This window comes from Vanessa atalanta, chromosome 5, assembly GCF_905147765.1.
Source record: "Vanessa atalanta chromosome 5, ilVanAtal1.2, whole genome shotgun sequence".
NCBI lineage: Eukaryota > Metazoa > Arthropoda > Insecta > Lepidoptera > Nymphalidae > Vanessa > Vanessa atalanta.
Window position 1 is genome coordinate 12,108,801 of NC_061875.1, and position 19,214 is coordinate 12,128,014.

General features: G+C 30.5%; 1 protein-coding gene across 1 annotated transcript in view; it reads left to right on the forward strand.

Annotated features, from left to right (window-relative positions):
* The window catches only part of LOC125064235, a 122,528-nt gene extending 104,263 nt beyond the window's left edge, over positions 1-18,265 (forward strand). The window contains exons 4-7 of the mRNA XM_047671182.1: positions 10,598-10,676; positions 11,067-11,235; positions 15,777-16,127; positions 16,394-18,265. Of these exons, the coding sequence (XP_047527138.1) occupies positions 10,598-10,676; positions 11,067-11,235; positions 15,777-16,127; positions 16,394-16,733 (939 nt within the window). The 3' untranslated portion in view covers positions 16,734-18,265. The remainder of the gene's footprint in view (positions 1-10,597; positions 10,677-11,066; positions 11,236-15,776; positions 16,128-16,393) is intronic.
* The last annotated feature ends 949 nt before the right edge of the window (positions 18,266-19,214 follow it).

Here is a 19,214-nt window from a genome sequence, read left to right on the forward strand (position 1 = left end):
CGGTGACGTCACGGCTGACATCACAAGCACAACTCACAGCGGTTTGTGTAAGAAATGTTCAATTAATTCTCAACGAACACAATGTCAATATCGTATGGTATAAGTTAAAAAACTCACAAACAATTATTTTACAATTAGTATTATTTATATTAAAACTAAATAGTATATTGATAAACATCCAATGTGTGTTAAATTGTTATAAACAACACTCATAACTCCAGCTTCATGTATTACAATACTCTTGTTCTCGTTTATGTTTAAAAATACATCAACCATATTAAACACAATCTACTGCTGTTGTTATTAAACATAATTGTTAGTTTAAAACAAACATGTTATTTAATTGTTAAAATACAATGTTTATTTATATAGAACTTTATCTAACGATATTGTAAATATAATAGCTTTAGACTTGTACCGAACCTTAACCCACATTTCCATGCGACGAAAAGGCGCCGAGCTTGACGCCATATCTGTTTAAGAAAAATATGTATGACTAGTTTAAATGTTAAATAGCTTGACACTGAGGTGGTAATTAAACGGTGGCAGGCCCTGACTATTAAAATCATACATGGAATTCCGAGTCTATTGCCTTAATTATAGGTTACACTATATTGAATTATTACTCGTTTGATGACGATCTAATGAATGACGACTTTTGTCTTAGTTTCTGCATTTAGTCACCGAATTTGAAATTTAAAAAAAGTCGGATGATTGTTACTATTTACTAAATTACAAAAATTATATTACTGTGTACAGCACAATTCTGTGTTTTGCTTGGATGTTCACTTAGTATAACGTTCGTTCTAAATTATGAATAATTCGAGGTTTTTTACTTTACAAATATAATGATAGTAATAAGCTGCAGGTTATAGATTCGAGAAGGCCTATCGTAATTATATAAGCAAATCTGCCTACAAACGCCACCGCGATACTTACTTATATCTGTTATCAGTATTATAATGTAATTGACAGTGAATAAAACGTCAGTCACCTGGGCGCTATGCAAATTCATTGTCTAACCGGTTCATAGTATTGAGCAACAATTATTTACCCAAAAGGTCGATGAACTGATCTCAAATCACCTTTGTTTAGCTCCGAGAACGTTTTTTTTTTTATAATTAATATAATAGACACGTAGAGGATAACTTCAAACATGGAGCAATTACTAAATTTGCCACAAGAGACTATACTATTTTGTATTTATCGATTCAAAGTTATATATAAAAAATATATTGTTATAATTTAATAAAAATAACTAATTATATTTAATATGGGTCGATAATAGTAATCGCTGAGTTTCTTATCGATTCTTCGGAGAATTTTATTCCAAACTCATTTAACAGGCTTCAAGATTTTAACTTTAAAGTAGATAACTAGATGCTAAACAAAAAAAAAAGATGTACAATAACAATTTGTATGCCACAAAAAATATACAAAACCATTAAAGAAAAAATCTTATAGAACAATATTATACACACAGATTTTCTGATTGAAAAAGTTCTTTAATAAAATTATCAAATATTTATAATATATATTAAGCCATATTTCAATATTACAATTTATTTTAGCTTCCGGATGAATGAGAATTTGACAAACATTTTCATCACTTTATTATTAGTGATGTAAATATAAGGACGACGCCAATTGGCTCGGAAGTACATATATATCTTTTCGAAAAATACATTAATATATTTACTTTTTGCCTCGCTATTTACTTACGATCGACAATAAATATTAAATCAAATAGAAAACAACAAACAAGATATAAGGTTTCCTAAATTAACGAAATTAGTTAAGAAATGTGAAATAAAGTAGTAGTAAAAAATAAATAAAAGACAAGTCATGTATATCACTTTCTTGTCTTTGCTGTTGACCGTTGAGGAGTTATTGCGCCTGCAGAAAATCTTGGGAGTAGAATCAGGCCATTCTTTTCCTAAAAATGCATTGTCATCGGAACTGAACCAACGTTATCAACATTGCTACTTCGTAGGATAAGAATGCTAGTAATTCATTTTGCTTTTATCCTTAACTAACAAATATAAAGTAGAGTAGGAGTTTCTGTGGTAACTTATTAAATATAACTTTCCACCTTTTCTAAGCGAAAATTTTATCTTTTTAATGCTTTTCAAAATAGTCTCTGTTCTTGGACTGCTATGGTTTTTAAAAATATCTTAGAGAAATTACTCTATAGATTATAGTAAATCGCAGCTGATGAATGGTCTCATTTAAGTTTCTATCATTTATTTATCTATTACAGATTAGACTTCTAGTATTGTCCTTCCGTAAAAAATAAAAAACCCGTTTAAAAATATGTAATTCGTGAAAATATTTCCGAGCGCGAAGACCAAAGATTACAAGCCGCGACGATAAAAATTGTGCACATAATAATCGTAAGGAGCGTACATTCGTTGGATGCTCTCCAAGCTCCGTACGAATTGCACTGCAGTTTCAGAATAAGTTTCACCATTAATTCCAATAAGCTTACATTCTGAACAATCCTGTTCCGCACAAGATAGAAAAATCTTCTATACTTTGCTCCGAGCGTATTCTTGGCTGACTGGTAATATGATGTCGGACGAAATCTTGTTAAAAGTGCACAGTTTCAGTTTGAAACAAATTTCATATTATTTGATTCTTCAACTCGTTGGAACATGAAATATAAAACCTGACCTAATTTTTATATGATTGTAAAATGTATTCGATAAAAATAATGTTATTTGTATTTAACAAGGAATTCTCATAAGTATCTGTTCCGTTAAGGACGTATGTAATTTTAAAACTGTCAGTCAAGCTTTCAATCATACAGTTACGCTTTTTGCCAGAAAACGGAGCAGCTAAAGAGATTAATACATTCATATTGTTCGTACTTAACATCTTAATGCCTCGATGGTATTTGCAAATTTATAAAGCTGAAGATTTAAATTCCAGATAGGGCCAATAAAAGGGTATTGTAGTTTTCGGTTCAGAAAATCTCAGTGACAGATGGGAAAATAAAAATTATCAACAAACTGTTTTCAAATTATACAAATAGTTATCTATTAAATATTAACTTTATTCTATAGAAGTCTTCACGGGAATTTTAAAACCGAGAGATTCATCTCTTCTCTCATTAGGAGATACATAATCATTTATCATTGTTCCACATTTACGTGCGTCATAAATTATTTGTTGGACTATTCGTTACCGTCGCCCAAGATCTACTTTCGCTTGAGAAATAATGGAAGTATTTTTTTTTTATATTATGGCTACCAAACTCTATCGAATAAATCTTATGAATTATTTTGGACATTTTAATTTAAAATTAAAAAGTCCAAAATGTTTATCATCAAAATAAATAAATCGTAAACTTTTAATTTGGAGAAAAAACCACTATATAGTATTATGTACATACAATATAATGTAAAAAAAAAGAACGTATTATAAAATATTGGTTTTATACGAGCAGTACTGGAATAAAACAGATCACAATAAACACACACAAATTACAATACGCGCAAGTTTATGTCGGCCTTTTATGTTGGCCGGTCTGAAGTTACACTCTCCAAGATGTACCTGCAATAATAAGACAAACAAGCAAATATTATTAAGGCTTTTTCAAGATTTAAAAATATATTTAGGGCCTTTAAAAATACATTAACTGGGGCCTGGTAACCCTATCTTCTCAACTAAATAGTGATTAATTAATTATCGACCAACTTATATAGCGCCTTCATTCTTGTATATATCACTCACCTTCCTAGCCTAATCATAATTATTTTTAAAAACTAATAGCAAGTTTTAAAGCATTCTTATTTTTCAGACTAATTGATTGTTAAGCTTTTAATAGCTAGTGGATAAGCACAAAAATATACGGACCGTGGGAAATAATCCGTTACCGTCAAAATAATCGTAAAAAATATCTTTTTTTTACGATTTATTTTATTATTATGGAATATAAGTTCGTTTTTAAATTTTATATTCATTAATAAATTTCTTAATTCCTCACATGCCTCGAGGTTCTTCATTTGAATAACCACATATAGTCATTGAAATGGCCGAAATGTCGCTTTCCACTAAAAGAGTTACATCAGTTTTTTTTCAATAAAAACTGATTTATAGCATAACATTATATAAGGCAATTAAAACTGCAATAAACTCTTCGGAAGAGGGCCTCAATACTAAATTACTCAATCATTTTAACTCTCGATTTTATGTTATTTTCCCTTTTTATTTGATTGCATGTGACCTTATAACAGACATTTCATTGAGCGAGTAATTGTCGTTTCAGATATAATGAATGAAATCAACACAAACAAGCCTATATATATATAAAATTTACGAACCATCATACATGTAATATCACAACCGCTATATATTTATGAGGTAAATGCTTCCCCTTCTTGACTGCACCGTTAGCTAAAATTAGATTATAGTTATTTAATGACATGCTACAGATAAGTAACGAATAATCGCCCACACATTTTGTTACTCGCGGTTTATTTTATTTTTAACGTTAGTAGTGATAAAACTTAAGAGAGAATAAATTTATTGGACACATCTAACGATAAAATAGAAATGCTTAGCGTAAAATACAAACTCGTAAACTTAAATTGTGGCTGCAAAATATAACTCATCTAACTGTTAGTAGCCAAGGTCTTCAAACTGAATAAATCATGAACGTATTGAAAACTTTGTGTTATTCTTGGTGGTAGGGCTTTGTGGAAGTCCGTCTATCTGCCACCCCCATGTTCAGGTTCCGGTTTGAAGGATTAGTGAAGCAGTGCAACTACAGGCGTAAGATAGAACAACATAGTTACCAAGCTGGTGGCGCATTGGTGATAAGAGGAATGAAAAATATTTCTGACAAAGCCAATGTATATGGGCAGTGGTTATCAATTACCATCACGGTGCTATCTGATGATGGTCACCGCTGCTAGTTTTGCGTCTGCTCACTTATAACAAAAAAAAAATACAACTTCCATACTGCTATTGCAGTATCGAAGTTATTTATCATCAGAAAATAGCATTATAACTTATTATATAGTTTTAGTTATTTAATTAGCTATATAGACATATTTTTTTAATAATTGTTTTAAACTAATATTTACTTAAATGTTTCAAATATTCTTATCAGAATTTAACTAATTATTCATAGAAAATATATGTATATTTCGTTCTGAACGAAATAAACGATGAAACTGTCCACTCCATGACGTTGACCAAAAAGTATTATTTACTGATATCTTATTGATAATCTTGATATCTTTCTCTAAGTTTCAACAAAATAACAGTGTATGAATAATATACACCTTGAACGTCTTAGGTACAAAATTATATATTTGGTATAGAGTTATAGCCAAAGATATCATTGAACACATATCGAATCGGAATGCTGATGAAAACTCCAGACACTGCAGACGAAATGCTCATAAATTGTAGACGTTAAGACGTCTTCAGTGCACACTGCGTTATACGTGGCGATGAACATATAAATCTAGAGATTGCAATAAGCTGAAAGCGTATTGCATTTTTTCTAAGCTCATAAATAGAAAATGAATCGAGAGAATTATCGACTGTACACTAAAGTGATTCATGATTCATCAGGTCAAGAACGATCCAGGATGCATTTGGATTCCGTTGCTTTCATTTACTATCTAAATATATTGGATTAGAAAAGGAAATCAAGTCTTCTATCTTGTTCAAGATTATAAATAATATGAAATATAAGTTTGAGTTAGCTTAGTGGCCAAGGAGGCAGTTATTTTTTTTCATTTAATAATAGAACTCGAAAAATTATAAACTGTCTGTGCTTATCAATAAGGCATCTTGAAATGATTATGAATTTCATTTTGATTTAGTTCCATTGGCTAAGCCGGAGATGAATGTTTTACAACATAACTAAATCAGTTACAACGCGGCCTTCGTTTGAATTAGCTCGAAATATAACCTTTTAAATTCATAACTGATGTTTTCTTGCACCAGCTGTTACATAGGTTGTTTACGCTACAAGACTGCCAAGTTTCTTCGTGAATTTAAAATAAACGAGTGAACGCAGCAGGTGGTAGCGATCATCGTCAAATCGCGAACAATGAACAATCAGTACACATCAAACTATATTGAACTTAGCGATGGTATTAATCATAATTGGCTACTGCACTTACACTTCTTAAGAAAAACGCTTTTACTTATTAAACTCATTATGATTTTTAAAAGCAAATTAATATACGAAGAGTTCTTATTTTCGATAAGTTGCAAAGTGACTTTTTAATCGTCTTCTTAATTTCACTTTTAGCTTTGGTTTTGGCAAGAAATCGAACTTCGATTGGACACCACCTTTATAGCTTTGAGCGTCGTGCGGCATGGCTTGCGAAAACTTAAAAGAAGAATATTGAATTGTTTCACTGCAAGACGTTTGTCTATTTAAAATAATATATCAGTAATATTATGAATGCGATATTAAGGTTATCTGTTTGTTACCTCATCGCAACTACACAACTGATCCGATCGTTTTCATTAGATGTGAAGGACAGGATATCCTTAACACCGGACATGGATAAATTGCCTTCATAGTTTTCAGGTGTTAATAGAATTTAATACTTAATATGTGCAACAAAGTTAATCCCATAGAATCATTTAAAACTGTTTTTTGCTTTGATAAACATTTATTAAAAAAAACTATTCAAACCTTATTCAAGTCATTAATTATAATTTATTACATAAAAATGTATTTTTTATATACTAACCTACTTTCTTATCTGGAAAGTAAGTCAATAATGACGGCCTTCGTTGATGCATTTCTAAGAAGAGCTTATCAACGCCCATCAAAATAATCAATTGTAAACGATAATGCCGATAATGCCTAGATCTTCTAGAGATTATCCAAATATATAAATTTTAAAACTAATATCTGATTAAAGTCCCAAATTTTACATACTAAATATTTACTAGCTGCTCCAAGCGGTTTCATCTGCGATATACGTTACTGCTTTCTTTTTAAATAAAGTTTTAATATTGCAATAGACGTCGAAATATACGGAACTAAGAATGTCTCATTTATTTAACATAATGCTAGTACACTTATAAACAACTTAAACACATAAAATTATTGTTGAAGAACCCTAGACTCAATAGATAAGCTACGTTACTCCGGTAAAGCAAGCTGTGTTGTCACCAGTCACGGCATCGGCATAACCTTAGAAAATGTTCTGCTTACTATCTAAGTTTAAATTTACACTGACTGAGCCTTCATCAGAATACAGAAATCCAAGCACTTTAGCAACACTAGCTTTAGCCCGTTATTTTCGCCTTTTATAATCCAATTGTAACGGATTATATCATTTATGCACCATAAATATGTATATGCATGTATAATTTTTTTATAAAATATAGTGATGATGTGTTTTTTGTCGAATATCATCTTATCGTTTTAAGTGTATCGTGAATAATGTGTGACACCATTTTTCTTATTTACAGCCCATGGAAATTGTGCCATGATTCATGAACTATGTTCAAAATATGTGTCATCTAAAATTAGGTTAACAACATAAATGTACAGTATACAGTTTATTTAAAAAAAGGTCATATATCAATAGATTACTCATTAATATAAAACCGATTTCATGAAAGTGAAAAACTTGTAACATATCAAATACGCAGCTGTAAATAAAACAGAAAACAAATTTTAAATAAAAGCAAAACATAATATTTTGAACATATTTTCTCAATTTAAAAGAAAGCATTGCCTTTTAAGATGTTTGCCATTGATTGTCACTAGTAAAAAGCCTTGTAAATACTACAACACGCTATATTACCTATAATCTCGTATCTAAACCTAAATCGAAGTTTGTTAGAGTTTAAAATCCAACAAAGATTTTACCAGACTTAGCGACACGATGGTTTTTGTTCCAAGAATACTTGTAATTGAGTTGTCAGCGGCGTATTGAAACAAAGAAGTGCTTCAGAAATGGTCAATATTAACTCCAGTGATGGCGAAGTGGGACAATTGCCAATGACGGGAGGATCTGATGACATCATGATCGGAGCAAGAGGTCGATTTAAATGAGACAAATGCTAATGATATTCAAAACGAACTGATGAGGCCGCACTAATAATGTTTTTGTGTTCGATAAATTCGTCAGATATATCCGGGAAGAATTATTCGATGAAATATATATGTAGATATTCTTATTACAAACAACACACTGAGTTACTGAGCATATGTAACTAAGCTTAAACTATTGTATGAATGAGAACAAAATAGGAATACGTAGATTAATACCACCGAGGCATGAAATTAATGTTCGTCGCTTATGAAGAAGATTCGCAAGATTAATTTGTTAATGACGAGTAGAACATATATGTATATAATCAGTAAATTTCCCATCGATTCCTCTGTATTGAATTTAAATTCTGATAAATAAAATGAACACAAAACAGAATAAAGTTTCATTGTAATAAAACAACTAAGGTTCTATTGCTTAAATCTGCGACCAAGATGTTAGTCGACAATGGTATTTAGAAAATGACATGACAATATGTCATTTGTTCGATAAACATGTAACGGGAAATAGAATCGGTAAAAAATGATGCGAGTCACATACGTGGAGTGACCTCCACTATCTGATCGATTTGTAGGGACTGTTTACAACTACAAATGCAATAAATGATGACAATTAAAATAAATGTCATTGTTATCATACAATGGTGACAATATCTAATTTCTCATTCATAAATTGAAAAATTTAAACGATGGTAAGGCCTTTATATTTCATTTCAACTATCCTAAAAACGGGGAGAGAAATTAAATATTTTTCTAATAATCCTAAATTTCATAGGAATATAACAGATTCCTACCAAAAATATAAAACGAAACATAATTTATTGTAGGATTTCGTGTTGATTGGATTTTAAATTTACCACCAGTTCGAATGTAGAATCTATCGAGAGGCGGAATGAAACAGTAGTTACCTTCCGACTGTAGAAATTCAATTTTAAATCCAATTAAAATCAAGGACTTTTAATAACGAAAAAAATCTGAGAATATAAAATTAGAATAAATTAGATTATTCACGTGAAATGTTCACATAATAATCTTTGAAATATCAGAATATAAATGATAAATAATAATTGTCAAATCCACTACTTCATACATATACATATGTATATACAGAATTATGAATATACCTACAACTAATGTATATTTTATTAATAGTTTTATAGTTTCGTTAAATTGGTACGTTGTCGATGTAAAAGTGGTCATAACATGAAACTGATCTGAGAATACGAAAGTATGCGACATATTCTATTAGCAACAAACTACATTAAGCATTAAAATATACGCCATCAAAAACAAATTTGATGTTACCATAAAAAGACGTATTACAATTTTAAATTATCATAATAGTGTAGGTATATCGTTAAACCGCAGGTGAAAATGAAACAGGAAACACCTAAATAACTTAAACTTTGTAAATTCTCAAAACCGCCATGTTTTGTCTTCAAGCAATATTGTTATTCAATGGCCGTTAAAACATGTTTCGATGTCTGTGTTAGTTTCACTAGTTATTGTTACAAAGTTTCTCTCGCAACGGGAATGACCCGCCCATCGTAAATCAGATAGCACAAATGTTGTTAGTCGAACTATTTGTATGAAGAAAGCTTTATTTATCGTCTATCTATTTATAAATATTCGTCCCGATTCCACTGTCAATCTCGAAATTAAAAGAACCAAAAAATTTGGTTTCTCTTTCTCGTGTGAGTAATCAGAAAGGATAGCAAGCATAATTAATACAATTACTCTTTCATTTAACACTTGATTAACATTAAGTGAACGTTAAGTACAATGGATTTCATTTCTTACTAGATAAACTAACCTGTAAAATCAAACTACACAATACGAGCACGTTCGAAAACCTTTTGTAAATAAATGTTTTTTAAAAGTTTACATGCTCAACATTTAGAGTTAAGTATTGCAGAATAAGTATTGCAAATGTGTGTGTGTGTGTGTGTGTGTGTTTATTCACGAAACAACTCTACAACAAATCGACTTTGATTTTTGCATAAAGATATGTGCTGGATAACTGTTCGGTAGAAAGCTTCGGAGAAAAATCTATTTCAAATTAGTTATATAATAAAAATAAATATAGAATAATCTCTGGGAATCTGTTTTCTTTTTAATTTAAAGCATTTTATGTAGGTCGCCTTGTTCATCATCAGTCACTCTGATCAAACATTTTGACATTTCAAGGTGTAACGACGACGAATAGCAGCGATTAGGATAAAATTAGTAATTAGTACTATTTTTTTTTAATGTTTTTAGGTTTTATTTGAAAGAATTAACTTTTAGAAATAATAGTATAGAGTTCCTAAATTCGTATATTTATTTTCATTCATCATTTATAAAAGCGTATTTACGACAATATAGTTACAAAAATCAAGTAAAGGAGAATTTGAAGTGATGATGAAATATAAGGAAATTTTCAAATAGTATGCTCTTTCTATAAAAAAACTTAAATCGTCACTCCTAACATTATTAGCGCTAGCGCATTGTTAATCTGTATTTCCGATATATATTATAATAAAATTATGATTAAACTTTATTTTTTTTCCGTTTTAGGACCGAGATAGCAGTCTATCCGTACCGGCCAGATGGGAAGACAGAAACTTAAGAAACTACCTCAATAAACCAGATGTTGGTGAGTAATCAGATTTAACTTCGACTTGCTAAATACCTGCAGGGTTACAGACATCTGTCACCTAGCAAATTACTTTTTAATCAACAAATTACTTATATTACATAAGCTTATTTAGTATTAGGTTTCATTCGAAGGGATCCAAAAAATTTAAGCATAAAACGTCTTAATTGTCTCTCTAGTACAAATCACTGGTAAGATCTCTTCTTAAATATTGCTTTTAGAATTCCTAGTATAAAATACACGAAGAAAAAAAAATAGTCCACACATATTTGTAAAAGACATTAAATTATGTACCAAATATCCGACAATGTGAAAATCATGACAATATTTTTCTGCCTAAATATGATTCTACATTAAATATAAATATTATTTATGGTATTTGATTTTCAGAAAAGGCCAGTCGTTGGATCGGCGGTATCTATGACTACGGATCGCGAGCATGGAAGTGGGGTGGCGAGCTTCGACAGATGCACTATCAATCTTTCTCCAAAATGAAGAAATTGTCTCCCGAAGAGCTACAGTGGCACTGTATAGCCATGACTCCTGAGTTGCTGTACAGGTAACGTCTTTAATTGTAAAGTACCATATGAGTTGCTGGTATTTATAACCACAAACTTATAAATAGAACTATCCAAAAGATTCAAATCGTTTTGGTTATGTAACTAAATATGGAGCAATACGTTTATAAAGTTGAATGAAAAACAAAAACACGAGGCAATTAATTCATTGTTATTGCTCATTTAAATCCATAATTATTAAAGTGATGCGAATTACGATTATTGAATTTTATCTAACCATAATGAGTGATTCATTCATATAAACCCCATAAAATATATGGAGCGTATAAATGTTTAAGATGAACGTAAAAATAAATCACCGTGGAATGGAAAATGGCTTACGGTTTTTTAAAGATATGACGTTTAATGTAAAAATAATTCTAAGAAATACTAAAGTTTATGATTTTTAACCTAAAGTTTTAGGACAAATACGTGAATTTCGTATTTATAAAAATATATATAAAAATGACTGCACTTTATTTTAAAATTACATGATGTGTCTTTAGAATCGTAATTCCATACAGGTTTACAACTCACATGATTCATAGCGCATTCTATACTTTTATTTCTGATTCAACCTACTTATAAAATGAACGTAACACTTTATTATAAGTCAACATTTCAAAACTCTATAAAATGAGTATGGTTTTAACGAATAATTTTATTTTTTACATATATAACTTCCACAAAAGTTTGTTACGAAATAAATATAAATGAACATGGTCTATATCAGAAGCATATTTATTCCTTGTTCGCGCGGTAATCTAACTTATTTCCTGACTCAAAACTGAGCACGGGCGACTAAAGTAAACCTTCTTTTTTAACAATCAAATAATACGTTTGATACTAATCTTTGATAACGTTTTAAATATTACAAGCAGTATGGCTTAAAGTCGGTTTGGTATAAATTCATTAATATATAATTGTATACAATAAATACATTCTATTCCTGTATAATAAGCTGAACTGTCCTGTACAATATAAAAAAAACATACCGAATTCCATTGTTTATTTTTACTTTGTCTATACTTTCTAAGCGAACCTGTGTTCGTAACAACATGTAGGAGACATACGTATCTATATAGTACGTATGTATCCTACGTGCTGTTGCCGAAATAATCTTTGCCCCGAGGGACTAGACAAAGTGCATTCGACAATTTATGTTGATGCGATTTCGAACTTCGCTTTCATCCAAATTAATCGTCTGTCAATTGGTCGAAGGACAATGCAATAGAGATTGATCGTTTGACAATTAAGCTATAATATTGCTAACATGATTTTTCAATGATCAAGAATTAGTCATAGATATATTATTTTTTTTATTAGAATAATTTTTATGTTTTCTACAAATGATAAATTGGTCGACCCTTTTAAAGTTTACCCGTTGTTTGAATAACTATTGCTATTTTACAAATAATAAAGTTAGGAGACCCTTTATGAATAGTAAGCACAATATTCCGAGTTTTAATGAAACCACAGACTGCAATAAAATTCTCAAAGTAATTTTACATTGATAAGTCAAAGATGTATTATAAAAAATATTTAAAAAATATTTTAGTTTATTGGATATTAATGTCATGTAATAAACATACGAACTGTACATAATGCACGTATGTCGTCGATAACTTACGTACGAAACTATCTATGATCAAAATAGCATTAACTCTGGACAAATGTCCATTTCGTGACTAAAATAAGCGAGGGGGAATCAAGGTCAGAAGTATAAGTAGATTAAGCACGATGACACATCGTATCCAGCCCTAAACTGAGTACAATCCAATAACAGCAAGACTATGGAATATTACGTATTTTCTATTTATTATTCAGAGTCGTCTCTTATTATTTCGCGTAGGATCGATTATATCGTTCATTTTTAATAATATATACGGATATCAGACGTATGCGAAGTATTTATTAATATATTATTATGTAAAGTAAAAAACGACATAGAAGCAATTCTTTTGAAACTTTACCCTGGTGATAGAATTCAGAAAAAGTTGACCTTCAGGATTCCAAGAACCAGCAAAAGAAACATAGTAGGATATTTTTTTATTTTTATTTAGTATGTGAAAATTTATTTTACGCTGACTCTCTTTAATTGTACCGTTGAAAATATTAAAATAAAACGATCGATTAACATTTATTGTTAAACAAAGAACGTTTATACGAAAACGATATAAAATTTTACGATTCCATCGTGTTGAAACAGCGCAGGGCTATTGTGAGCCCTTAATACCGCAGATGTTATTGTTACACTTATCCAAGGATTGTTTCATTCGAAGCGAATTCAAGGGTCCAAATGAAGTAACGGACGTTAGCGCTTTTTGAATGCGACGTTACTTTGAAAGTATGTATACATGTAAATATAATTCGACTCTCGGCAATACCTCTCGATATAAGTAATATGTTGTATGTTATGTTAAGTCAAGATATATGAAAAAGTCAGTTTTATAGAATGTTTCTTAATGTCTTTGTAATATTATTTATTTATGCAAACCACTGTTACAGATCAATTTCTCGGAACCACACATTCTTTCAAGATAAAATATTAAAATCTGATTAGTGAACGTGAATCCTCTGTCTATTTGTAATAGATATTATTTTTAAAACTGGCCTTGTGTCGGTAGTTATATTAGCTTTTAGAATATTATTAATTTTCAAGTTTAAAATGACAGGACTTCGAATATCTAAAATGAAATACAACAACTATTTATTGTTCTCGGAATTTTTAAAAGTGGTTGTAAATTAAACATGTTATTATCGTTCTAAAGACTCAGATTTCTAATTTAGATCCGAAGCTATAAGGATGTCCGCCCACTGGAGTTAGTCATATCGCGCTGTACTGAGCTATATATCGTTTGATCCATTCTAATTGGATCTGTGGATCATTTATTGAATATTTAGGATGCCATTGTGAAAAAAATGTACTTTGGGTTATTGTTCTATTTATTGTTTGAGAAAGAACAAAATAAACTATTTATTATTGATATTACCTATAAGTTGTAACTAATTAATAATTAAAGTCGATATAAACTTAGATTAGTCCCTGTCTGATATCTAGCCTAGAAATACAGCTTTACATATAAATACGTAAAAACACAAATACAAATAAAGACATAAGTTTAGGGATACATTTACAAATAAGCTACCTGCTATGGCTTTGATCGAATCGCTGCCTATTTTGGTTCATATTACAAAACTATAAATATACAATAATAAAATAGAAATAAATTTACACAAACGTTAATTAGAATCTCATGTAATGTATCAAAAACAATTATAAATTCGTTACAATTGTTTGGACTTGAAAGTGCTACAGATAGACAGAGTTACCTACGCTTTAATTATTTTAGTGTAGATTAAATGAAATAGTAACAAAATCATGGCCGTGGAATTTTCGAAAAATCGCATTTTGTCTATAGTCTAGCTAGCCTTGATTGCGCTATATTAATCAACATATGTTGTGGACAGGTAGCTTAAATGAACAATGAACAATCATATGACGAACATGCTTGATGGATCGTTACTTAGAAGTGTAAATTAAATGTCAAACCATTTGACCTACACTTCAATTCGCATTCATAGCGAACAGATGTGTGTTCACATCACCTTTGTCAATTGACTTGATTATATGTGACGGTGCTCCTAAAACAATCTTACAACTTATGTAGACCCTTACTCTTAATAGTATATCTGAATGTAATTTCAATTACGTTTCATTTGGCTCTGTAGTTACATAAGTTATCGACATTTTTTTCATTTAATATTTATAGCATTTGATAAGAATCTTTGAACATTCTTAACATTACTTCAAAGCCTACCAAGAACTCAAAATGAAAAAGTAAAATTATACAATTACTTGTATTTTTTAATACCGAAAACTTTCATACATGCAAATCGAATTTCACAGAATAAGTACCTTACAAAAGCTAATTATTCATACGTCAAGTTCAATAAATAATGATGAAAAATGCATTACATCGAATTTCGGCTTATGCATTGTCTTCGCTCATTTTTTGCGACATGCATTCATATGCAAGACAGTGCGTGGCATTCAAATCGTCGGCATTTATAAGAAATGCACGGCGCATGCGCCGCCTCAAGCTCGTAATACACGGTTCCTTCTAATTTACTCTAAACATTACGTGACAGTAATAAACTATTCATCTAATGTGTACGAAGTTCTTATAGAACGACATTGAGACGACAATTAAATACCATGTTATGGTGACTTGAATAAACTTGTACTATACTATACTTTATATAATATACGCGAAAGTAACTCGATCTGTCTGCTACGGTTTAAGTAGCTAAACCAGATTTGATTAAATTTTGTACGAAGCAAGCTCGAACTCTAAAGAAGATACCATACCATAGGATCCATAGGCTACTTTTTTTTTAATTCACCCGCAATGGCAATTTATTTTCGTGAAAAGTTAAAGTCGACGCGGGTAAAGCTGCGAATTTGACTAGTTTACAATGGTTATAATAATAATTATAAGACATTTCTGAAGTTATATTTGAACTATAATTTTTTTTTAAGGTGGGCACCACGCAACTGTTTTGAGCCCCGCCAATTCATCTGTCAGACGAAACTGAAGAAAGTCCCTAAATCGAAACTGAAAGAACTCCGAAGACGATACCAGAGGATGGGGAAAATTAACGAGATAACTGCACCGAGCGTGAGCAGGGAAGTCGACGACCCGAGGACCAATGACGTCACCAGTAACCCAGTGCTAAGTCCCAAGTCTTACGATCTCCATCCTAACCCACTTCGACGAGGAACAAAGAACCCGATTCGCAACAATCCGAAAGCTTACGACCTACGACCTAATGAACTGAGGAAGAGATCTAGACCCAACGCGCAGAGACGCCTTACAAGACCATTCCCAGGGTACGCATTCACTAAATATATACTAAATTACTCTAAAGACTCCCACTCACACATTTAACTCTTCACCATTACATAAACAATCGATTTCTTTTTAGAAACTGGTTTGTAAAATTTGCTAACATTGTTTTCTTATTTTTTGTTATTTTTTTAAGTAAAAAATAATATAAAATTTCAGGATGAGTTAATGACGCTAAGAATCATTATCTCCCTTAGCACTAATGAGACTATTACTCTTCGTACTATAATTGCTTTAATTTACATTACAGATACCAATGGAACCGTCACGATCCGGAGGGCTCTTACAAGTACAACGCTGACATCCTGCAATCCGGGCGAACTGGTCTCAGCCCGCAGCAGATCAAAGTGCACCTCTCCCGCCTGCAACACCTGCGCGACAGGCAGGTTTCCCGACGCAGGCGCATGCGCAATAGAGACGACTGGCTCGTCAACGAATCACAACCGGCCATAGTAAGAGCACATGCGAAAACATACACATTAGACAACAACATCAGCGCTTTGCATCCTAAAACAATTGTTGAAGAATTCGACATGATGCCGCCGCCAGCGCCGGTCGTGCTCCCGCGACCGACCCGCGGTATTTGGTAATGGGTGTCCCTCAGATTTGTTTCCGAATGAGATTCAGCAAGTATTCCTTAAGTTCCTCTCACTCCAAACTTTCGCGCTTCGAAAACCTAAATTTCTTTTAGCACTTACGCAAGCTGCTTTTTGGCTTTATTCCGTTGTAAATTTTTATATTATTAAAAAGACTACAACATTTTCTATTAGTTTTAACTCTTCAAATTACTCGCTTACTTACGCATTTTTTCACCTTTCTTGTTATTATTTGTATAAATAGTCTTGTTTTAATCGATAAAGACTACGTGTGTCATTTTTCCACAATACCCACCCGATGCGCAAAGAATCTTCTTTATGACTTATGTTATTTACGCAAGTATTTATTTTTTTATAAAATATTTAATTATAATAAGTACCTACTTCAAAGTGAAGTTTCGAGTGAACATTTTATTTACTATAAATCGTGTGTACTAAGTCTTAGGCTGTCGAAGTATAAGTTAAGATGAATGGCTTTTTAGACTATCTATGAGAATGGATGCAGCTCTATGTTACACTTCTGACGTAACGATAATGTAGCCTAATTGGTGTTTTGCCTTTTTTAAATTTTTTTACTTCTATTTGTTAAAATTATATAACACACTTAACATTATTTTTTCGGAATTGTAATCAAAATGATGTAGAGTAACGACCTAGTCAGTAAGATAATTCAAAAATGTAAGCATTTAAGATAATAACAGCTTTTAACACAAAGTTTAAAAAATATTGGTTCAAATTATTCAAATTAAAATAAATATTTAATATACATGAATAAATAATATTTTAAATTTTATTAAATAATATCGCTAACATTCTCATTGCTTTAAGTGTATTTATATAATGTTATAACAATCATATATGTGTCGTACTTTATATTGGCATTTTACTGTGAAATAATATTAATGAAATAAGTATTAATTTAATTATACGTTCCACTCTGTATATTTTTAAGGTTTATGTAACGAAGGTGTAACTACTTGTAATGCCAATATTTTAGTCCTCGCATTTAAAAAATAATTATTTGACAAGTGTAAATTATAATCCCGAATTTTGTTATGAATACAATTTGTTAAAGTTAGTTCTTAAAAACGACTTCATTCATCTTTTGCTTTAAAAAAGTTACTTCGTTACAAAATAGATTTTCTTTTTAATTTTTGTGAGATTGCAATTATTGTACTGTAAAATCCTAGTGATAATGTTAGTATAGATAATTTATCTAGATTTTCATGAAAAACACAATTTCTTTTTAAATATATCGTCTCTTAATAAATAAATTGAATACGCACTTGTCATTTTAATGTTATATAAAAAATTTAAACTAGTCCATACAAATATATAGATAACATATTTAAAAAAATAGTATTAGTCTTTCTCCACATTTTAAATTATTAGTAATTCTCAGGTTTCAAGTTTAAACATCTTTAGGTAATGAAATTCCAAGAACAAGTGACAAATTCGTATTCATAGGACAACACTGTTTTGGATAAATTTTAAAACTTTCATTATAGTTTTAAGAAAAATAATAAAAATAAAACATCTGAAGCATGCATGTTGTTGGTTTTATTTATATTTAAAAAAATTTAAAGCGCCATCTAGTGGCAAGTAGCTTTACCACGTTATTGATAAGTAAACCACCTAAATAATAAATATAATTTGTTCATATTATAAAACGTAATTATTCCGTTAAAAAACATTAGTAACAGTTATGTTTATGAGGAAAAGATTAAAAAATGGTGTAAGATAAAAATAAAAGTTCACATGTAATAAACTAGATGTCTCTAGTAATATACAATGAAAATCTTACATTCTTCAAATGTACCACTTTTTAAGGTCTAATGAACAACGCCAACATGTGAACACAAAATAGGCACACAGAACTCTGTAATGGCCATTGTCCCCAATTCGACTTTGGCACAGGATTTGAATTGAATTTTATAAATATGCAACCAAATATAATTATTTCAGTTAAGCCAAATATTAATTTGCAATAATGACTAATAAATTTATTCAAAGTCATTTAGTACGTACATGAATGTAGCGATTACACCATCTTTAAAGTATATCTAATCTATTCTAGATTACCTCAGCTCATAATATTATAATCAGATATGGTCTTATAATATTGTGTTGTTTATTTTGTTTTCCATACTTATTACTTCCGGATACAAATATAATTTCAAACAGGTATTTCATTTTTTTTTTGTTTATAGTTTACTGACGGACATAGGTTAATACAATCAACTAATTTAAAAGTCGCTTATTATGGCCACGTAGACTAAGCGAAATTTATTTACTGAAGGCTAGCTCAGCGAACGTTGGAAAAACCATAACAAATACAATAAAATTTGTATGTACCTGTATAATTATCACTATTGAATTCTTAGTCTTCTTTAGTTAGTATTTACACCATATACTGATTATTACTACAGAGTAACCAAGTATATATCTTACTCTAACATAGTCTACTGGCGTACT